General features: G+C 36.8%; 1 protein-coding gene across 1 annotated transcript in view; it reads left to right on the top strand.

The window, feature by feature from the left end:
• Positions 1 to 23,898, top strand: part of CAPN7 (calpain 7) — a 37,522-nt gene that overhangs the window by 2,847 nt on the left and 10,777 nt on the right. Inside the window, exons 3-12 of the mRNA XM_007470641.1 lie at positions 3,610 to 3,767; positions 5,279 to 5,346; positions 7,346 to 7,546; positions 9,520 to 9,606; positions 13,133 to 13,259; positions 14,058 to 14,143; positions 15,403 to 15,496; positions 17,602 to 17,748; positions 18,959 to 19,065; positions 20,179 to 20,299. Coding sequence (XP_007470703.1) covers positions 3,610 to 3,767; positions 5,279 to 5,346; positions 7,346 to 7,546; positions 9,520 to 9,606; positions 13,133 to 13,259; positions 14,058 to 14,143; positions 15,403 to 15,496; positions 17,602 to 17,748; positions 18,959 to 19,065; positions 20,179 to 20,299 — 1,196 coding nt within the window. The remainder of the gene's footprint in view (positions 1 to 3,609; positions 3,768 to 5,278; positions 5,347 to 7,345; positions 7,547 to 9,519; positions 9,607 to 13,132; positions 13,260 to 14,057; positions 14,144 to 15,402; positions 15,497 to 17,601; positions 17,749 to 18,958; positions 19,066 to 20,178; positions 20,300 to 23,898) is intronic.

Genomic DNA, 23,898 nt, shown 5'->3' with positions numbered 1-23,898 from the left:
TCTTTCCCTTTCGTTTTCATCTTTGATTCTTGATCCTCACTTGGTTGCTGCTCATTTCTTTTTTGGTAATCACATCTTTGAAAATCATAATGTGGAAATACGTGATAAATCTGTGAAGAGGAACCTTAGAGGTGATACAGTCTGATATCCTAATTTCTCAGAGGATAGAGATGAACTGTCTACGTTCAAACAGTGTATCATTGGCAGAGTCAGTATTAGGACCCTGTTAAAATCTGCTTTTAAACATCTCTCACATGCCCTCTCCTGCTATTAAAATTAAATGACTCCTCCTCTTCAGTGTCTGAAGACTTCAACAGTGGGTTCACAGTCTTTACTATATCGATATCCTCAACCTCAAGACCTTAGCTAAACTCTTGTTTTAAACCATATCTTGGAAAAGGGACAGGTAAGCAGAGACCTGGAACAACCTGTAGTTATTTTTGCAAACGCTGTGAAACAAGTTCACAGGCTTAATGATCGCAATTCTGTTAGAGATAAGTGGTTCCTGGCGAAATCTGGTGTTCACGTGGTAGGAAAGAAAATGATCATCTACTGACATTTTGTTTTAGGAATGCATTCATGTCACTGAGGACTCTTTTTAACCCCTTTTTTTCTGTGGCTGTGTAATAAAGCCACAAGCTTAGAGGAGTCTTATTCAGCATTCTCTGATGGACTTTGTGCTACTTTCTACCACTCATTCTGAATAGATATGAGCAGTTACAAGCTCATAGTTAGGATAAAGTAGATTTGATTGTTGGATTTCTTGTTATGACAGTCCTCTTACAGACATGGCACTTTCCTTTAAGACAGTGCCCAGAAATTGCATGCATTGAAAAGTGGACTGCCTGTGTGTCAGGGCCTCACTTAGTACAAAGTTATACTGATTCATGTATTCAAAATACCATGGAATTCAGAGGCACTTCATTTTCCCAGCTAAGTAAATGAAGTTTTTAAATTTATAAATGTGATGTTTATATGATACTCAGGCACAGAATGAGACAGCCCTGATCTCTTGAAGAATGAAAACTTGCCAGTGAAACAGAAGTAAAGTTCAAAAAGGATTTTTAAAGCATAATATACATTAAATGTTTTGCCTGTTTTTTGACCTGTTTTGTTCAATAAATGGCATGTAATCTGTAGAGAATTAAATGGTTTACTTAATGATTATTTGAAAGAGGAGAGTCCTTTATTAAATAAAAATCTTGTTCAGAATCCCAGTTTTTAAAACAGATAAAGTTTGCTGACAGTCAAGAGACTTTGAGAGATGGCTTGACTTTAGGGTTGGGGAAAGGTAACCCAGTTTGAAATTCACCAGTGTAGTATAAGAAACTCAAGACTTGGAATTCAAAGATCTAAGTTGAGTCCCTACCCTTCCATTGTAGCTGTGAAACCTTAGGCTCGATAGTTATTCTCAATTAGAATCGGTTTTGCCCCGCAGGAGACATTTGGCAATGTCTGGAGAGATGTTTGATGTTTATACCAGGGTAGGGATGCAGTATACTACTAGCATTTGGTTGGGTAGAGGGCAGGGATAGTGCTGCAGGGAAAATCCTATAATGCATAGCACCGTCCACAGCAAAGAATTATCCAGTTGAAAATGTCAGTGGTGCCAAGGCTGAGAAGCCTTAAGCTAAATATTTTAACATTCATTTAATAAATGGAATTAATACATACTTTAGAAGTGTTACCGAGGGTTACAGTTTTTAAAAGATCAGACACAATTTTGAGACAAACAAAATTTAAAACTTTAAAAAAAAAACAGTTTTATTGAGATGTAATTCACATACCATAACATTCACCTTTTTACAGTGTACAGTTCAGTGGTTTTTAGTGTATTCCCAGAGTTGTGCAACTATCACCGCTATCTAACTTCAGAACATTTTTGTCACCCTTAAAGAAACCTCTTAGCCATTAGTAGTCACTCCCCATTCCACACCCTAGGCCCTAGCAACCACTAATCAATTTTCTGTCTCCATGGATTTGCCTATTCTAGACATTTCATGTAACTGGAGTCATCACTATGTGGTCTTTTGTGTCTGGCTTCTTTTATTTAGCATAATGTTTTCAGGGTTTATCCATTTTGTAACATGTATCAGTGCTTCATTTCTTTTTATGGTTAATACAGCATTGTATTAATATACCACATTTTATTTATCCATTCATCACTTGGTGGATATTGGCTTGGTTCCACCTTTTGTCTATTATTAGTAATGCTGTCATAACCACTTGTGTCTAAGTTTTTGTGTGGACATATGTTTTCAGTTCTCTTGGATATATGCCCACAAGTAGAACTGCTAGGTCATATGGTAGCTTTATGTCTAACTTTTTGAGGAACTGCTAAACTGTTTTCCACAGTGGCTATACCACTTTACAGTTCCACCAGCAATGTTCCATTTCCTTCACATCCTTATCAACACTTGTTATTTTCTGTCTTTTTTTATTTTAGCCATGCTAGTGGGTATAAAATGGCATCTTATTGTGGTTTTGATATGCACTTCCCTGATGGCAAATGATGTTGAGCATCTTTTCACGTGCCATTTGGCCATTGAATATCTGCTTTGGAGAAATGGCTATACAGATCCTTTGCCCGTGGTATAAGTCAGGGTTCTCCAGAGAAATAGAACCAGTAGGATGTACATAAAGAGATTTATTATGAGGAATTGGCTCATGCAATTATGGAGACTAAGAAGTCCCACTATTTGCCCTCTGCAAGCTAGAGACTCACGAAAGCCAGTGGTGTGGTTCAGTCCAAGTCCAAAGGCCTGAGAAGCAGGGGACCTGATGGTGTGAGTTCCAGTCCAAGGTCAGGAGAAGACCAATGTGTCAACTCAAGCAGTCCTGCAGTGAGGGCAGATTCTCCCCCTCTGCCTTTTGTTCTGTTCATGCCCACAGTGGATTAGATCATGCCCACCCACACTGGGGAGGGCAGTCTGCTTTCAGTGTCAGTGCAAATGCCACTTTCATTCAGAAACGTCCTCACAGGCTACCCAGAAATCTTGTTTAGCCAAATAGCTGGGTAATCTGTGATCCAGTCAAGTTGACACAAGTTGATGACATCATCATCACACCCATTTTAAATTGGGTTTGTCCTTTTATTGTTGAGTTGTAAGAGATCTTTTTATATTCTAGATGCAGGTCTCTTATGGATATGTATCTTTATATTAAAAACAAACAGAAGCACTTATTTCAAAGAGCAGTAAAAATATAGCTTATTCTGGACCCAGATGAATAGGAAACAGCATGCATTTTATCATCAAGGCCTAGTATATTACATAATTATTGTCTATACTGAATAAAAATTTAAATTACCTTAAAACATAATTGAGTTTCTTTCGATTTAGTCTTTTCCAAGTTTCAGTTTTATTTTTTGTGTGGAGAACTCCTATGTTTTATTTTTTAAATGAAGAAAGTGCTGGTAGGGACAGAGAGAAATTCAGGGGAAATTTTTTTAAGGATTTTTTTTTGACCTTGCTAAGCTTTTAAAATGAAGGATTATAGAGTTTTGGTAAAGAATGAATTAAAATGTTATGTTGTTCCCTGGATACATATATAGGTATGTGGCTTTCTTCCTATGCTAGTTCTTCCGTGTGGCTTTTTTTCCTATCCTAGTTCAGTCAAAGAGTGCGGATCCTTTGAAATCAAAACATCAGTTGGACTTAGAGCGTGCCCATTTCCTCGTTACACAAGCTTTTGATGAAGATGAAAAAGGGAACGTTGAAGATGCTATAGAACTGTATACAGAAGCTGTAGATCTCTGTCTGAAAACCGTATGTATAATAGCTACAAGTTAAGTTTGGTGGAATTATGCTAAGAAATTTCTCCCCTTACTAGTGAGTTTTACTTAACAATTCCTTAAAGAAAAAAAATTATCCTGTTATACATGTAACTAAGTTACTCCTCATTAAAAGATAGTGAAGAATAGAAAATTAATAATGGACTTTAACATCTTGTTAAAAATTTGACAGTATTGAGGTTGAGTCCCTTGGCAATTGTTTTTTAAATTATAGGTACCATTTTTGACCTTTTTATACCCCTATAACTAAAATTAACTTATTATAGGAAGAATTCATCATCACAATCTGTGAATTTAAAATAAACTTCCTGGGGGAGGGATAAATTAGGAGTTTGGGATTAATAGATACACACTACTGTATTTAAAATAGATAAACAAGAAAGATGTACTGTATAGCACAGGGAACTATACCCAATATCTTGTAATAACCTATAATGGGAAGGAATCTGAAAAAGAATAGATATATATGTATAACTGAATCACTTTTCTGTATACCTGAAACTAACACAACATTGTACATACTTCAATTTAAAAAAAAAAAGGGAAAAAACGACTTTGGTTCATCACCAAAAAAATAAAACTTCCCCCTTTTTTTCAATTTCATACGCTAAGAAATAAGTTAGTGGTTTGGGAGAGCTTTATTAATTTGCAGTGTAGAGTCTATATGTCGAGCGGTTTTTACTGCTTCCCGAGGAGCCTGGTGGGCCTGTTAGCTCTCCGGGGCATCTAGTGCGTAAGAGTAGCGCATTGACAGGAGGATGTGATGTGGTAGAGAGTGGTGTTCTCAGCATTGTTCAGAGGGCTGGCTCTTTGTCCAAGGTCTTTTATTCAGAGGAACTATCTAGCCTCATTTCTGTAGGTACCTGAGACTACGGGTAAGTGCTGGGGTTTTTTTTTTTAATTACGTAAGTTTCAGTGCACAGTATAGCATTATAATTCGACATCTGTACGCACAGCAAAATGATCACCACCGCAAGTCTGGTTACCTTCCATCCCCATACAGTTGACCCCCTTCGCCCATTTCACCCATCCCCCAACCCCCTTCCCCTCTGGAAACCACTAATCTGTTCTCTGTACCTATAAGTTTGTTTTATTTTGTTTGTTTATTTGTTTTGTCTTTTAGACTCCACATATGAATGCAGGCATAAGGTGGTTGTCTTTCTCCTGCTGACTTATTTCACTTAGTACAGTAGCACTGCTCTTCTGGGGTTCCTGCTGCCAGTCCTTCTGTGGCACTGTGATTATACGGTTGTGTTCCACTTACTACCTGTCCGAATTAAGTGGTGTTAGGGTTTACCTCAGTGACGAGTTTTCAACACAATTTAAATGATACCTTTAAGGACAAAAATAAAGTGTCTTGGTTTATTCTCTCATAATTTTAAGAAGTGTAATGTGCATTGTAATTTTTTTTTTTTGCTTAGAAATATCATGGATGAGGCAAATTAATAATTATGCTTTGGAACATCTGTCTCTCTTTCTCTTAAGTCTTATGAAACCGCTGATAAAACTCTGCAAAACAAACTGAAGCAGTTGGCACGACAGGCACTAGACAGGTGAGTTTTGGTGCCTCGAGTTCTTATCCGTGGATGGCAGCGTACTGTGTTACTTCAGTGAGACAGGTTTATCTGAATGTGTGGTGGAGCTCGTGGTAGCAAACCTGAGATCCAGAACAAAGTTGCCTTCTTCCTCTGAGTGAATTTACCCCTCTCTAGTTCCCTGCTGCTGTTTTCTACATGTCATTTTGGCTCATTAGATGGTGAACTCCTTAGGGGTACAGAGAGCATCTTATTCATCTCTGTGTCTTCATCCGTGCTTTAAACTCAAAAAATAACAAATCAGTCAAGAAATACTTTATTTAGTTTTTGCTGTGTCTAAAACAAAAATGATTATGGTATTTGAAATGGTAGATTCGCTTCTGTTGTTTAACATCAGACTTCCAAAGAGAGAACTTCCGGAGAGCCCTTCCAGAGCTACTACTAGAAATGGAGAGACTGAGAGTGAGCCAGCCATGCAGATACGTCAAATTATACATGTGTGTAGCTCCGTTAACTCTTTGCTCAAATGTCAGCTTTTCAATAAGGCCTGCCATCACCACTCTGTTTAAAATTTAATCTCCTCCAGTACTTTCATCCTGCTTCGTCTGTTCTTATATTCTTTCCTGTAACTCTTACTGTTTTCTAAGGTATATGAAATTTCCCAGTTTATCATATTTGTTATCAATGTCTGTGTCCCTTCTAACCCCTGTCCCCCAAATATAAGCTCTTTGAGGACAGAGAATTTTGTCTTTGTTCGATGCTGAAACTAAGCACCTAGCAGAGGGCAGACATGCAACATGTGCTCAGTAGATATTTGTTGAGAAATAATGAATGTATTTGCACAAGAGAATTATACCTCTTGTATAGACAAAGCATTATAGGCAAAGGAAAAGGGTGGAATGGCATTTATAGTTATAGCGCAAATTAATAAAATATCTCCTTTTGAGGCTCAGACTAGGTAGCTGTGCTACCCCCAGCCCTTCTTTTTTATTGAGGTATAGCGGTTATCCCTCCTTTTCATTACCATCAGCTAACATTTAGTTTGTTTCTCCAAATTCATGAAGTTATGGGCACTCGACACATAGCTATCTTCTCCATTTTTACTTCTTTCCCCAGTCAGAATCATAGATGGCTTTTATTACCTATGTGGGTAACCCACCTAGTACTCTCTGAGTGCCTCCTCAGCGCAGGGGCATGGGTCAGTCATGGGCTCCTTTTAGGATCTCTTCTAAAGAATGGACATGCTGTACAGAAAAGATAACGTAACGTTTTATTTGCGTATAATTTCAGAGTGTTAACAAGACTCCTAAATCTCATATAAGGACCTTAGATTAAGAACTTCTGTTTTTTAGATTGTTAGTTCTTTGACAGAATAAAGTCAAAATTCCCTTAAATACCATATGAGACCTTCCGTGATCCAGTCCCTGCCACTGGTCTCATCTCCTGCTGCCTCTCATTTGTACTGTTCACAGGGGCCCCGTCCATTCTTTTGAAATTACCTTAGCTTGTTACACGTTTGCTCATGCTGGTCTCTCTGCTTAGAACCCTTCCTTGCTCCCCAGGTGGATTCTTCTGCAGCTCAAATGTCAATTTGGAAAAATGTTCCCTGACTCACCCGCTTCCCATCAAGTCAATAATTTCTACTGTGCATTCACTTGCATAGAGTACTTCCAGCCTCGCATCTCACTTTTGGTGCAGTTGTCTCTCTCCCTACAACACTAGGAGCACCTTGAGAGTAGGGTTTGTGTTTCATACATTATTGTATCCCCCTTACTTTGCATAGGATCTGACATGCAATAAGTGCTCAACTAATGTTGTCAATAAAATGTTGTTTGCAAAAATACTTACCTTTGGGAGTAGCTTAAGTAGTGAACTGTTGACTAGTACGTAGGAATTTTATATACTAATTTTACATTAGGGATGCTTGACTGGTTCTTGAAGTAAATTTTATGTTCTGGAAAGCTTAAATGTGAGAAGAAAAACTAGAATGGTTTTTCTGTACCTCTCTCTATTGTAGAGCAGAAGCACTGAGTGAGCCTTTAACAAAGCCATCATGCAAAATCAAGGCAACGAATATTAAACCAAAGCCACCTCCAGTGAGAGCACATTTTCCACTAGGAACTAATCCCTTCCTTGAAAGACCTCAGCCATTTATAAGTCCACAGTCATGTGATGCACAAGGACAGAGATACACAGCAGAAGAAATAGAAGTTCTCAGGTAAATCAGTTTATGATTGGTTGTAATGAACAATTTTGTTAACATAATCAATGCAGGTAATGTTACTCTCATTAGGTTTGCTGAGTCGTAGTCACATCTTTGTTATAATGTGTCGTGCTGTTATTGTGTAATTATAAGTTATGTTGTCACATAGTCATAACTTGGAATGGTTAAAATTTCTTCTAATATATTTTAGTATTCTCATTTCCGCTAGATATATTTTTTTCTGAAAATCTTACCATTCTTCAGAATTGAATAATAAAGGTTATGGGGCAAAGTAGAGCTATGGCAGACCATTCATCATCTCTTCCATCTTGTGACCAGAGCCCTAATTGTTACCTTGAAATAGCAGTCTAGGCCAGAGTCAGCAAAGGGCAGCCTTAAGCTATGAATGGTTTGTTTTTTTTTTTTTTGGCGGTATGCGGGCCTCTTACTGTTGTGGCCTCTCCCGTTGCGGAGCACAGGCTCCGGAAGCACAGGCTCAGCGGCCATGGCTCACGGGCCCAGCTGCTCTGCAGGGCGTGTGGGATCTTCCCGGACCGGGGCACGAACCCGTGCCCCCTGCATTGGCAGGCGGACTCTCAACCACTGCACCACCAGGGAAGCCCTATGAATGTTTTTTTTACATTTCTTTAAAGGGTTGCAAAAAAGAAAACAAAAAAACCCAGAATATGTGACAGAGACCTCACTGCAAAGCCAAAACTAGATACTGTTTTGACCCTTTACAGAAAAAGTTTGCCAACACCTGGGCTGGGAAGCCCACTCAGTGTCTGAAAGCAGCCTCGGGGGATATTAAAAATACAAAAGAACAGGCTGTGGAAATCCTTGATCGCTTTCTGAGCCAGTGCAGCTGCTCTTCACTTGGGCTTTGAAGGAGATCAGCCTGCTTAGAGCTGCACATCGTGAGGTTGCTCTTTCTGGTTTGCTGAAGTTGCGCTAGAAGGGCTCCTTCCTCTTTAGCAGCCACCTGAGGGCATTTTTCTCTCTTCCTGCTAAAGATTTTAATTCTACTCCTACTAATCTGGCGCTCTTTGCCTAGAAAAAATGCATATGAACCAGCACAACACAGAGGAGAACAAAAAGAGTGGTTTTGGACCTGAGAGACAAGTTCATAACAGTCCAACACTTTGGCTACTCAGCACCCACATGCTCCCTTCTGCACACGTTTGAAATTCCGCACTACTACAGAACAGCTCTGTGTTTCTAACAAGATGCAGCTGTCCTTCTTCATACAAGTGAAAAGCTCTCACCATCTCAAGATGAGGATACACAGATGTTATGTTCATCACCCACTGTATTAATTAGTCCTCCAGTTCAGTCATTGTCTCACTGTATATTGTTACCTAGAGACTAAATGGTGAAGTTACCCTGCAACTCCTTCTAAATGAAAGGAGGGAAAGAAACAGAAGGAAATAGCTAATATATGCAAGTAAACATATAAACAAAACAGGAAGAGAACATGCAAAACTACTACAAGTCACATTTCTTAGATTTGTCAAGAGGCCGTAACTGTTATCTGTGCCACTACCTTCTTCACTACCCATTCCTTAGTCTCATAACCAGAAAATATAAAGAACATATTTCCCAGAATTGTAAATGTTATGTTTTTTAAATCCCCAAATAACTAAGCAATTGCTTTCTCTCTTTGGGCTTAGGAAACAATTTGCATTGTGTCCTGGTGACACTTTCAGTACCTCTAGTGTAGCCCTATCTTGAGACAGTTGTTTTGTTGTAAAGGATGTTAGTCTTAAAAGAATAACTCTGATTGAATTGAATTGGATTAGTTATTTTCTGGTATTCAACTATTTCGTGAAAATTTTGTTCAAATAAAGTTATCAACATTACATGAGGTGGTGAGTTTAATTTTATTACAGTACCATACCTTGTCATTTGAATTTTAAGAAGTTTAAATAAAATTGGTAATTAAGGTAGACTTGAACATCAACTCTAGATTTTTTTCTTGTATTTTATAGGACAACGTCAAAAATAAATGGTATAGAATATGTTCCTTTCATGAACATTGATTTGAGGGAACGTTTTGCTTACCCAATGCCTTTCTGGTAAGTAAGCACTACTGCAACGTTTACTTTCAAAATTATTTTGATTTTTCAGTACTTTCCCCATCCTCTGGAGTCCAATTAAATCCATAGCCTTGAAATTAAAATGCGTAATAAAAAAATTCGATTGGGAAAGAGGTGTGGCTGTGGGAAGGAGGTGTGGCAGCATCGCGAGAGTGCCTCCGACCCTTCCCTGGTGACGGGACGCTCGCGCCTCCTTTTGCCTAAGGTATACTCATAGTGTCTGACGCGGTACGTGGCACAAGGTAAGTAGTGGGTAAATATTTGCCCAGTTGGTGTTGGATCACAGCAGAAAGGCAAGTCAGCAGAGATGTTGAATGGAAAGGTGGAATAGAATGACAGGGTTGTTGTTTACTAAGAAGATCCAATTCAAGAAAAGGGTTCATTATGAAAGTGTTAGCACAGCTTGCCGGGACAGTGGCAGCTTATGTTAAGAACCTTAAAACCATTGTTTGTTTCAGGACTCCCAGCTTCTAGCCTTCCCAAGGAAACTAAAATTCGGTCAAAGATGTATATAATAAGAGCATTTACCAAAGTGTTACAGCAGAAAATTATTGAAACAAAGTTGGTATCCAGCGATATGGGAGTGATTAAATAATGGCATGTCCATATTATTATATTACATATTATATGCTCTCCACAAAAAATAAGTCCGTAGAATATAGGGAAAACGCTTGCGATATATGAATTTTAAAAGATAGAAAATTATATATAACATCCAAATTTTATTTTTCTTTTCTTGTGTTTATAGATATATAGAAAAACATGATGTTAAGTTATACATCAAAATGTTTACAGTGGTTATCTCTACGCAGCAAAATTAGGTGATTTACTTTTTAAAACATTTTTATTTTTCAGAATTTCTGCAGTGAGCATGTTATATTTTATTTATCATCAGAGAGCATCAGAGAGTTGAATGCTTATTGTGTACAGAATATATAAAGACTATAAAGAACAAAATAGCTGCTCTCTCATTTCTAGTGTTTTGCTCTTCTTGGATGGGCAGAAGTTAAGCATCTCAAAGCCAGCAAGTTATCAGCATAACGTTTTCCTCAGACACCCATGTGATGCTAGTGACTGATTTGGATCTAGGAATTGTTTATATCTAAGAAGCTTATAGCACTGACGTTAAGGGCACAGAATCCAGACCCACGCTCTCCAGTGTCATATCCTATGTAACACTGCAAGTTTTTTAATCTGTCTCAGATTTTAAAGTAATAATAGAATCCACCTCATGGTGTTACTGTGATGGTTAAATGAGTTAATAAAATATAAAGTACTTACAATGGTGCTTGTTCTGTAGCAAGCACTATATAATAAGGATTAACTATTAGAGCATAATTATTTTGTTAAATACTAAGTTATATTACATAATTTGGCTATACATTTCAAATACTTTAAAAATGTTTATACCCCTGTGCCCAGTGATTTCAATTCAAGAAACCAATTCTAAAAAATATTTACAGATCTAGTAGAAGATTTATATAAAAGATATTCATCAATATTATTATAATTATGAAAATGTGAATCAGTTATTCTAGAATGCTCTTAAATGGTTATATCGAAGTAGAGATATAAACTTCTGTTTATAAGTAGTTCCAGTCTTTGTGTAACAGATTGAGATAAATCATATTTTTAGTGCTCATACAACAGAATGTCCCAAGAAGAATTTTGTACAATCATGAACAATCATGTTTTCAAGAAATTAAGTAACGTGGGAAAATGCTTACAATGTAATGGAAACAAAAATATAACTGTACCAACTCCCTTAATTTAGGCATGGCACTTGTCAGAGTTGGGATTTTACATTGTGTGTGTGACCCCTTGCTCTGTGCTTGTCCCCCACACGGGACCATAAGCTGCATGAGGACAGAGAACGTGTGCCTGCACAAGTGTCTGGCATGTGGCAGGTGCTCAGTGAATACTTACTGAGTTAATTAAATTTTAAGAAAAATCAAGTAAAATTAAATGCTCTAACTGGCAAGATTTTTCCTTTTTTTTTTTCTGGATTATTTTACAGTAAGAATAATCAGAAGAAAAAGTAACAGTAAACATTTTAAAATTCAGAGATAGCAGACTGATGGCTAAAAGCTCCCCAGTGTATGAATCTTTGGTTAGAAAGATTGGGTGACTAAATTTTTTTCTTTTCTGGTCATGTATTGTAATAAACATTATATTTATAAAATATTTTTAAAGTTCTAAGAAATAAGCATTGAATTTGTTGATTTAGTGGTGACTTGAGAGAAACAGATATTAAGGAGTCTTGGATTTACTGAATTCTGGTTTACATGGCAGGTTAGATTTGACTCAGCCTTATTTTTTCTCCTAAAAGTTTTATGACAGCTGTCTTTAAATTCTTCTCAATTCACCCAGCTCACTGTCTGTTTAGTCAGGTCATGGTAGTACACAGGTACCAAAATGTTGCATAGAACACCAGTGGCTCTATGAGATGTATGAGATGATCATCAAAAAAGTTTGAGAAGTGTTATATACCATATTCTGCTCTAAGAGAGTTCCAGTAAACATTGGCTTGTTAAAGGTTTAGAGATGTCCTTCCAATGAGAAAAACCAGTACTTTAACGAGGAGTTTTCAGATCCCATCTGACCACAAAACTCTCTTTCTCCTAATGTCTATCAACAGTCTTTTTTTAAAAAAAAATGTTATATTTTTTCAGTTTGCATATCATACAACTTATATTATCCTAGAAATCTTTTGAAACCCAAAGATTTGTTGCCCTTGCTCTGGAAGCAGTTTGAAGAAAGGTATAGATTTTTAAAATTTTGTGCTGTACGTCAATTTTGCAGAAATATTACACAGTATATTCCTTACACAGTGTGAGTTGAGTAGAGGGCAATGGGTAAGATGGTGGATTTGGCACCAGAGACCTGGATTCACATACCCTTTCTTCTACTTCTTAGCTCTTTGACATTGCAAGTTATTTAATCACTTAAAGCTTTTTCCAGAAAATTTGCTTTAATAGAATTGTTTTGAGGATTAAATGAATGATGTATGTAAAATACTTTTGTGTGATGCCTGGCACATGTTTATTACTCAGTAATTAGATACTCTCATTATTAACCTTGCAGGGAAGAGTTTGTCAAGAGCCAGCATAAAGATCTGTAGCTTCCTCAGTCCTTTTGAATGAATCAGATTGTATTGTTGTTAATGGCTCCATTTTACTGAAACTGAATTTCTTGAATATAACCATGCTAAATTAAACTCTTAAAGTATATTCTTAAAATAAATATAAAAGAAAGAGTTTAGGTTGCTCTTCTGTTTTCAGTTATCTATGTACATTTTTTTTTTAATTGAAGAGGATAATCAGATTGGATTCAAGGTTAAGTGTAAAGAGCCAGATTTGACCAGAGGGTTTTTTCGGATTATATAGTTTAGCTGTGATCACTATACCAAAAAAAGTTCTCTAGGAAATTTAATTTTGCTTTTGAGTCATCTTTTAAGATTAATTTTATCATTATTATTATTATTTAATTTTTGTTATCACCTCAGTGATAGATGTGGCAAGCTACCATTATCACCTAAACAAAAAGCTACATTTTCTAAATGGGTACGACCAGAAGACCTCACCAACAATCCTACAATGATTTATACTGTGTCTAGTTTCAGCATAAAGCAGGTAAACTTTTATTTTGTATAATTTTATATGAAAAGCCAACATTTTAAAGTAATTTGAATATGCATTTGCCTTTTTTCTTAGATTTTTATTATATATTTAGACGCATTAGTATAATTGGAAAAATTATTCATCCTGCATACTTTGACTTAGACATACTGAGATATGATAACTGTTGAACAATTACAGATTTTCATATACATCCTATTTATTGATATGTGCTTGTGGATGAGAAAGTTGAGAATCTGAATTTCACCTTTGATAAGAGAATAGATAGGAAAGATAGAAAGGTATTGGGCTTATTTAAAACACTTCAGTGGTAGAACAACTCTGTGACTTTATTGTAAAGTTTATTAATGACATTTGAGCATTGAAGTCACAGATGTTTTCCACATGAGTATAAAAATAATGGTCCTGAAATAGTATGATTCAAATCTTTTGATGTGCATATTCATTTTAATTGGTCATATTATAGTAAACCAACTTTTTTTAAATGCCCATAATTTTTTGTCATTAAAAAGAGTGATTCAGTTGAGTATGCTTTTTATCCATGTAGGAATGCTTCATCCATATTTAATTATTCTAAATTAACTTAATTGAAATACTTTGTTTTTCCTAGGATTTGTTGGAACAAAACATGTGTTAGTTGGCGCTATGGCATTTCTATTTATTATTTTCCTGTTCAAGCAGCAGTCAAGATATTTAGTGTAAAAAGTTAGGCTCTAGATGCAATGCTTAAATATTGTGGTAATGTTGAAATTGCATGAATAAGTGAATGTATTAATAAATTCTTGTTAACAGACAATAGTATCAGATTGTTCGTTTGTGGCGTCACTGGCTATCAGTGCAGCTTATGAAAGACGATTTAATAAGAAGTTGATTACCAGGTAAAATTTTATATTTGTCCCTTTAGCCCTTTTCATAGGATTGTCTCTTAACTAGAAATTAAAAGCTTGGGCTTTATCTGCACAGAAAGTGAGGCGGGCATATCACTTAGAATATTATGGCCCTTGTGTGTCAAGCAGATGGTTTGTGAGTGTGGAAAGATTTGCTAAGACAGTCTAAGAACATATGCACATATAGTTAGAATAATATAAATGAAATAAATATGTTTTGAAATAAATGAAATAGGTCTAATTAAAATCATATCATATTTATAATTGTACTGTACTGTATAGTAGCCATAAGCCATATGTGGATATTACATACTTGAAATGGGCTAGTCTGAATTCAGATAGGCTATAAGTGTAAAATGGATCAGATTTTGGAAACTTAGCACCAAAAACTGTCTCTTGGAAAATATCTCAAATTTTTATATTTATTATTTATTGAAATCATAATGTTTTTGATATATTAGGTTAAATAAGACTTTAAAATATAATGTATGAAATATAAAATAACATTTTTGTTGGCTAGAACTGCTTTAGAATGTACTGAAATGGTACTGGGAAATACTTTTTCTTTCAATTTTTATAAGTTTTATTACCTTAAAATTATTCATTGTAAAAATTAAGCATTATAATTTTTTTGTACAACTCTTCCCAAGTGGTTTTTGTTAAGTCCTGAAAGTACAAAGATGAATTAGATACAGACCTTAGTTTCAAGCCGTTTGCCATTGGATAAACAGACCATGTAAGTAAATAATGTGCAGTTTGTGAAAGAAAATTGATACTGATAGTTTCTACAGGTTTCTTACTAGATAATTTTGTGTACTTTATCAGAGTTCTGCTAACTTTATCTCTGTCAGAGTTATAATTTCCTTAGTTGTGGTTAATTGAAATGGTCTTCTCTTTATGTCTTGGGGACAAAAGTAGATTATTTTAATTGGCTTAAAATATATCCACTGAATAGAAATTTTATTATAGTATATAATTAAAAACTGAGCATTTTTCAGAATATTGTAAAATGTATGCTCTGCTGTATGATTGCATAAGATATTTTCTTCATTTATTTATACTGAGTAAGCACTTTGACTAGGGTAAAATTCTTTTTCTATTACAGGCCTATTATAGACAAATATTCTTATGTTTATTTTTATAAAATCTCTAAGACAATAGCATATGTTTAAATAAAATGTACTATTCTGCATAGTAGTTTATATTGAATATTAATGTTGGTATTTCACTATTTCTTTTCCTTATTAAAGCATAATTTACCCTCAGAATAAGGATGGTGAGCCAGAGTACAACCCATGTGGAAAGTATATGGTAAAACTTCACCTCAATGGTGTCCCTAGAAAGGTGAATGTTTCTCCCCATATCAGCCCCTTCTCTCTTCCCCACCTTTGGCTCTTGAATAGAATCATTAAGAAATGTTATTTGTATAAACATTTTTTTTTTTTTTTTTCCTTGCGTTATGCGGGCCTCTCACTGTTGTGGCCTCTCCCATTTGCGGAGCACAGGCTCCGGACGCGCAGGCTCAGTGGCCATGGCTCACGGGCCCAGCCGCTCCGCGGCATGTGGGATCTTCCCGAAACGGGGCACGAACCCGCGTCTCCTGCATCGGCAGGCGGACTCTCAAGCACTGCGCCACCAGGGAAGCCCTGTATAAACATTTTAAAAGTCAGTTTAGTTGATTTTGACTCTGTGATATTATACATATTTCTACAATAAGATCATCAGTAATAATTAAAAATAAAAATCATGACAAGCATAAAGTCTTTTAAAAAATGGGTTTGGGAAAATTTATAGAAAGTTCCCAGAAGTGACATTGAGCTAATGATTGCTAATGCTTAAAATGAATTTTAATCTGATGGTTGTTAATTATCTTTTTGATTAAAAGGATATCAGACATACTAAGTCTGTTAGGTCAGAACAATTTAAGTGTATAGTCATAAATTGAGATGTAAGATACCTTTAATATTGTTTTCCTTTGTGAAATATATACATAGTTTTTAATTGCACATCTTGGGACTTCCTTGGTGGCGTAGTGGTTAAGAATCTGCCTGCCAGTGCAGGGGACACAGGTTCAATCCCTGGTCCGGGAAGATCCCACATGCTGTGGAGCAGCTGGGCCCCTGTGCCACAACTACTGAGCCTGTGCTTTAGAGCCCACAAGCCACAAGTACTGAGCCTGTGTGCCACAACTACTGAAGCCCACGTGCGTAGAGCCCGTGCTCCACGACAAGAGGAGCCACAGTGATGAAAAGCCTGTGCACCGCAACAAGAGTAGCCCCTGCTCGCTGCAACTAGAGAAAGCCCACGCGCAACAATGGAGACCCAACGCAGCCAAATATAAATTTAAAAAATAAATAAAAAATAAAATAATAAATTTAACATCTTTAATTTCTTTAAGGGTTCCGAACCATGTTGTAAGGGCCTTGTGTTGTTAGGATTCTCTAGCTCCTGTCGACTCATGGAAGTCCAAGGATCAACATTAGCATCACCTGGGAATTTGTTAGAATTGCAGAATTTAGGCCTCATCCTGGACCTGCTGAATCAGAATATGCATTTAAACAAGATCCCCTAGTGATTCCCGTGTGAGAAGCTGAGAAGTTGCTCTGTAGTTGAATGATAATCAAACTGTATTGTGCACAGGATCACCTGGAGAGCTTGTTAAAAAAGATTGCTGGGCCCCATCCCTAAAGTATCTGATTCAGTAGGTCTGCAGAGGAGGCCAGAATTTGAATATCTGACGGGTTCCTAGGCAATGATGATTATACTGTTGTCTGAGAACACCCTTTCAGAACCACTGCTCTAGCTGATTTCTTAAAAACTAAACAAAATTATTGAGGATGTGGTTTTTCTGAACTATAAGTTTTAGATAACCTCTTGTTTAAAGAATCTTTCAAAATGCAGTTGCATAGTTTTTCTGTTAATATTAGATCAAAATTCTTATCCTCTTGTTTCCCAAATCACTCTATAATGTGAATTAGAAGCCGTATCTTTGTGGTGATTACTTCTATATTTCTGTACTATTTAAATGTATTTTTTAGCCATAATATTTTACAACTAAACACAGCATGAATCTTTCTGCAGGTTTAGGTTAATATTGTTATTTAGCTTAATAGTGAGAAGCCCTTCTGTAATTATTTTAGATATAGTATACATTTCTAGAATTTCTAACAATTTTGCTGGTCGATCCAAAGCATTTAACCAACCAATTGGCTCAAAGTTAATACCTGACAGGGAGATGAACTTGTCAACCTGAAGAAAGACATTGCAAAACATTTTATAATTGATCAGATTCTAGAAATATGAAACTATCATTACCTTAACAATAGGCATAGCATGCCTTTTATTTTATCAGTATGAAAGGTGTGGAGGTTTTTTGATATTTTTTTTTGATATTTTTGATTTTAAGATATTTTGTACCACCTAAGGAAATTAATGTTCTCTTTCTCCAGGTGATAATTGATGACCAGTTACCTGTGGATCATAAGGGAGAATTGCTCTGTTCTTATTCTAACAACAAAAGTGAATTATGGGTTTCTCTTATAGAAAAAGCATACATGAAAGTCATGGGAGGATATGATTTCCCAGGATCCAATTCAGTAAGTTATAAGATGATCCAGGCACAGACTTTTGCTATCTGATATGACTATTTTAAGTTCGAAAGATTACGGATGATATATTTGGTTTAAATGAAAACATTGTCAACCCCTGAAAAATATTGATCAATCACCTTATCATGGGAGTACATATTTTCTTTTGTAAGGTTATTTGCACATTGTATAGATTGGGTGTTCAGGAAAGCCTAAACTGTATGTGTCTGCTGTTCTGGTGGGATATATGGCCAGTTAAATACAGTGTACCTTTCCAGAGAAGCCTCTGCAGATCAAAGGGATATGTCATATTGTCATCCTTGTATATTTTTTTTGATTTGTAAATTCAGGTTCAAGGAGTTTGGAGTTAGTTTTTCCCAACCTTAACACAACTTAACCTGTAAGATCAAGGTATGTGCCAGTGTCCTTTAGTTGTAAACCACTGGCCTTACGCCAGAAATTATTCAGACTAGCATGACTTTGAATTATAACGCTAATCAGCCTGTTGCCTTAGAAAGGTATATACCCTTTCTTAGCCTCTTTGCTTGTCTGTGATGTGAGGATAATACTCACCTCTCAAGAACTGTAAAGATTAAATGAAGTAATATATGCAAATCACCCATTATTCATACCTGGTTAGTATCCTTGCCTAGTACCCACCTTCCTTCATCCTTCTGGTTCTTATAATGCTAGTCAAAGAATGTGTAGTTCATAGTTAAAGGTAATAGGATGTTAAAATTTCTTCCCGGCCTCCATGTTCAGTTGCTCTGTCCTTCAAATATTTTTAGTTTAGCTTTCTAATCCATTGCCTGTTGATTTACCCAGTCAGCTTAAAGACAGAAGGAATGAGCATATATGTAAAATGTTAGGAAAGGTGACTGTCATTTTGTAAAAACTCAGTAAATGGTGAGTGACTGTCATCATCATCATCTAAGCAGTTTTTTCTGTTAAGCGTTTTGAGTTTTCATCATATTTATCAGTAAAACAATTCTTTGAATTCAGGAAAAGCAGCATAGATTGTAAGAAGAGAGGCTTGTGCTTAAATCCAGGTAGGAATTTGAGTTAAATAAGAGATTTATTACTGGTAGAGAACAACTTACTACCTTCTGATTTATTTCTATCAGAATCATCATATCAGATCAATGAGATTTAATAGCTACCCTGGGGATTTATTTATGAGCTTGAAAGCCACGTTGACAGTCCTGTGTTTATGTTGCAGAATATTGATCTTCATGCACTGACTGGATGGATACCAGAAAGGATCGCCATGCATTCAGACAGCCAGACTTTCAGTAAGGATAATTCTTTCCGAATGCTTTATCAAAGGTAAACATTTCTCTGTCTCTGCCTTTTGTACTAAAAGAGGCTATTTAGAAACTTCATGTTGGGACTTCCCTGGAGGCGCAGTGGTTAAGAATCCGCCTGCCAATGCAGCGGACACGGGTTCGATCCCTGGTCTGGGAATATCCCACATGCCGCAGAGCAACTAAGCCTGTGCGTCACGACTACTGAGCCTGCGCTCTAGAGCCCACGAGCCACAACTACTGAAGCCCGCACGCCTAGAGACCGTGCTCCGCAAAAGAAAAGCCACCGCAATGAGAAGCCCACACACCACAACAAAGGGTAGCCCCCGCACACCACAACTAGAAAAACCCTGCACGCAGCAACAAAGACCCAACTCAGCCAAAAATAAATTAAAAAAATAAATTTATTAAAAATTTAAAAAATAAAAACTTCATGTCTTATTTAGAATGGATATTGCAGAGGCTGTCATTTTCAGTTATTAGGGACGTTGTGTTTTTAAAATAGACTTCACTTTATGCACTCGCTCCAGCCAGCCCTCAGTCATCCTCACTGATGCTTACAGTTAATCCAGATGGTAGATAATCCAAACATTTGAGTCTAGAATATGTAATTTTGTACTTCCTGAGTACTTACCAATTTGAGGGAAGGTGGGAAGAGAGAAGGGTGAGAACATAAAGAGGAAGATAGCTTAAGCCTTAAATGGATAATCCACATGAAGAGCTGGAAAACTGTACAATAATACACATTCAGTATTGAAACCAGAAAGCTCACTGATTTGATAAATAAAAGGATGTGGCTTGGGAAAAATACATTTGATATTTCACATCTTCACCTTTATTTGTAAATCATTTGAAAATTCAGCATTTATTTGCCTTCATTGATAGGTTTCTACCTGAGAATTAAGTTGTCTAAAACTGGGAGGGAAAAAGAAATGTAATAGTTTTTCTGATTTGCTGTAAAATAGAAATGTACTTGTTACAAGTTCTCTGGGGGCTGTTGGGAATAGCCCATTTTAGAAAAGATTTCCACTTTGTGGAGATTTTCATGTAAACCATGAGGCTAAAGGAAAGGTGGTGTGATCTGAGAGTACAGATGTGTTTTCCTTTGATTATTGGTCTGTTGGGTCCATTCCAGGTTTCACAAAGGGGACGTCCTCATCACCGCATCCACTGGCGTGATGACTGAAGCTGAAGGCGAGAGGTGGGGCCTGGTTCCCACACACGCATACGCCGTGTTGGACATCAGAGAGTTCAAGGTTTTGCCTTACATTTGTTTCCCTTGTTTTTTTTGTGTGCTAGTAAGACATTGCAAGGATTCCAAGTGATACATGAGCCTTTTAAATACTGACAGATCAAGGTTTAGGCCAAGTTTTAAAATCATTCCACCTATTACATTAAACAACTTGACCTCTACCATTGGAAATTATGAATAAAAAGATGGGAAATGTAATGACAGTAGCAGCACAGATATTGATGACAGAACTGGAACATTGTATGCCTCTTTTTTTCCCCATAAAAGTAGCAGGGTTGAAGTGAAAATATGTCTCTCAAGGTTCTGGGCTGTCTGTTGGCGTTGGGGGTCAGTTGCAGTGTCAGGCTATAGAGTGTAGTAGACATTCAGTGAATAGCTGTGCACGGACGAAAAATAAGAGGACACCTGTGAATAGGAAACATGCCAGTGGGTTTGCAAGTGTTTTCCTAACAGCCCTTGCATGCTATGAGGCTTTTTTCAGACCCTTTTTCTGTGTGTGGGTGTTGGCACGGTTGACTTCATTACTTCTCATGTTATTGATTAGTTATTTTTCACTGAAAAATAGATCTGTTCTATGGATTAGAAGATACAAAAATTATTAAGGGAGGACTCTTTTTCCCTGATGGTATAGAAACTAAGCTGTCTAGTTACTGGAAAGTTTAACTAGCAGTGTATTCCAGTTTCTTCTGTTTAAACTTATAGAAAGAAGTAGTGATTAATCAGCAAGAACAGAGTACTACTGTGTATTAATTAGTCTGATTTTCTTATGTGGCACATGGAACTGTATGAATTACAAAGGCAATTGGGACCTGCTGCAACATTTAAATTAAAATTTATAGTCTCAAAGCTTTCTAAATCAGCCCCCATTGTGATGCCTCCAGACATTCTGTGTAGAATTGTCTCTTCCTTTTAAAGTGGAATAAATATTGAGTACATAAAGCAAAAAATATAAAAATTTATGTGAAATGGAATAAGCTGAGAGGTTTGTGTTTGTTTCAGGAATGTAGTTTGCCACAAACACCAATTAAAACATTGGGGGGCTTCCCTGGTGGTGCAGTGGTTGAGAGTCTGCCTGCCAATGCAGGGGACACGGGTTCGTGCCCCGGTCCGGGAAGATCCCACATGCCACGGAGCGGCTGGGCCTGTGAGCCGTGGCCGCTGAGCCTGCGCGTCCGGAGCCTGTGCTCCGCAATGGGAGAGGCCACAGCAGTGAGAGGCCCGCGTACTGCTAAAGAAAAAAAAAAAAAAAAAAAAAAAAAAACAGAAACAAAAAAATCAGTCAACATTGTTTACACAGTATCAATCCCATGTGTCAGTTATTCTGTAATGATTAATGCTGCTTGTTTTTTTTTATATACATTTTATTTTAAATTGAGGTATGATAGATGTACAATACTGCATTAGATCCAGGTGCACAGCATAGTGATGTGATATTTCTACATGTTATAAAATAATCACCCCAATAAGTCACCATCTGTCCCATACAAAGTTATTACAATATTATTGACTGTATTCCCAGTGCTGAACATTTCATCCCCATGACTCATTTATTTTGTAGCTGGAAGTTTCTGCCTCTTAATATCCCTCGCTTATTTTACTCATCCCCCCCCAGCCCATTCCCTTCTGGCAACCGCCTGTTTTTTCTCTGTATCTATGAGTCTGTTTCTGTTTTGTTATGTTTGTTCATTTGTTTTGGTTTTTAGATTCCACACATAAGTGAAATCATATGGTATTTATCTTTCTCTAACATTGCACTTAGCATAATACCCTTTAGGTCCATCCATGTCGTTGCAAATGGCAAGAATTCATTCTTTTTTATGGCTGACATTTCATTGTATATATGTATACCAAATTTCTTTATCCATTCATCCATCAATGGACACATAGGTTGTTTCCATATCTTGGCTCTTGTATATGATGATGCAGTGAACATTGGTGTGGGTGTCTTTTTTGGATTAGTGTTTTTGTTTTCTGTGAACAGATACCCAGAAGTGAAATTACTTGATCATATGACAGTTCTATTTTTAACTTTTTGAGGAATCTCCATACTGTTTTCATAATGGCTGGACCCAATTTACATTCCCACCAAAAGTGCCCTTGAATGTCAGTGATACCTGGGACCTGCCTCTGAAACGCTTAGCAGCAATTTCCTCTCCTTTATATGTACACTCCTTCCGTTAAGAAGTGATAGAGTCCTGAAATAAGGAGATTTCCTGCTCATGTAGAAATAGGTTTTATGAAAAGAAAGGAGAGTTAGAGTTCAATGTTTGTTGGCTGATGTGTGGCAGGGGCAGGGTGAGGCACAAGTGGTGTAGAAGAGATTGAGAACAGAAATTGTATTAATGAGATTCTAGGGAATATGGCCTGAGAGTAATTAGTCTGGCTTACGTCCAGAAATCACATCTTCCCCAGGCCATGATTTGCCACATTTGAAATAGCAGAGGAATGTTTTTTTTTAAATGTCTTCCAAATAGTTTGATTTGTGACATCATTAGAAAAAGAGCACAATTTTCTAAGTTGACTCCTTGAAATAAGACAAATCTTTTGGATTTACAGGTTCTTTTGTTTTTCTGAATTAATGTAATCAACTCTGTAGACATGCCCAGTATTTACTGAGCGCATACTGTGTTCCATAAACTCAGTGGAGACGTCTGAAAAAGGATAATAGTGTTACCATTTCAAGGAGTTTATAGTCGCATTGGGGAGACAAGACTCCTGCATTTGCACAAGTAGGAAACGATATAAGATAGGATATTATTTGTTGTAAACTAACGTAATACAGATTGTTAGCACTATGGACTTTAAAGGAGAGGTAGTAATTAAAATGAGAAGGAAGTTGCTAAGTGCTAGAAACTTTGCATATGTTACTCCATTTAATCTTCACAACAGCTCAGAGAGAGTAATGACTAACCGAGGCCCATAAAGCTGATAAATAGTAGAGCTGGAATTTGGTCCCATTTCATTATGACTCCAAAGTTCATGTTCTTTTCATTGCTCCAGTCTTCACTGAGAGACAGTGGAGAACGAAGCTAAAGAGGATCTGAAAATAAGAGTAGTTAAAAGGGATCAGAGAGCGCCTTCCAGAAACAGCAGCAGTGTGAGCAAAGGCATTTAGAGGTGAAATTGAATAAGGATCATTTGTGGGATTGTGAGAGGAAGGACTCGATTCTCTAAGGCAGGGCAGCCCAGTAGAACTTCCTGTGATGATGACAGTGTTCTGTGTCTGTGCTGTGCGGTGCATTAGCTACTAGTACACTTGGTCCTTGAACTCTTGAAATGTGGCTACTGTGACTAAGGAACTGATTTGTAAACTGAATTAAATGATACCAATTTTTTTTTTTCTTTTTTTTGGCTGTGCCATGAGGCATGAGGGATCTTAGTTCCCCAGCCAGGGATCAAATTTGTGCCCCCTGCATTGAGAACTCGGAGTTTTAACCACTGGACTGCCAGGGAAGTCCCGATTTAATTATAATATAACTAATCACATGTGATTAGCAGCTACATATGAACAGCATAGCTCTAGGGATAGGTAGCTGTTTATAGTTTTTGATCAGATATGGGATTCAGGGAAGTATCGATTAAAGAATAGTAATTTCAAACTTA

Source organism: Lipotes vexillifer, unplaced genomic scaffold, assembly GCF_000442215.2.
Source record: "Lipotes vexillifer unplaced genomic scaffold, Lipotes_vexillifer_v1.1 scaffold418, whole genome shotgun sequence".
In the NCBI taxonomy this organism is placed as follows: Eukaryota; Metazoa; Chordata; class Mammalia; order Artiodactyla; family Lipotidae; genus Lipotes; species Lipotes vexillifer.
Note: the sequence above shows the minus strand (reverse complement) of the source record. Positions and strands in the feature narration are given on the sequence as shown.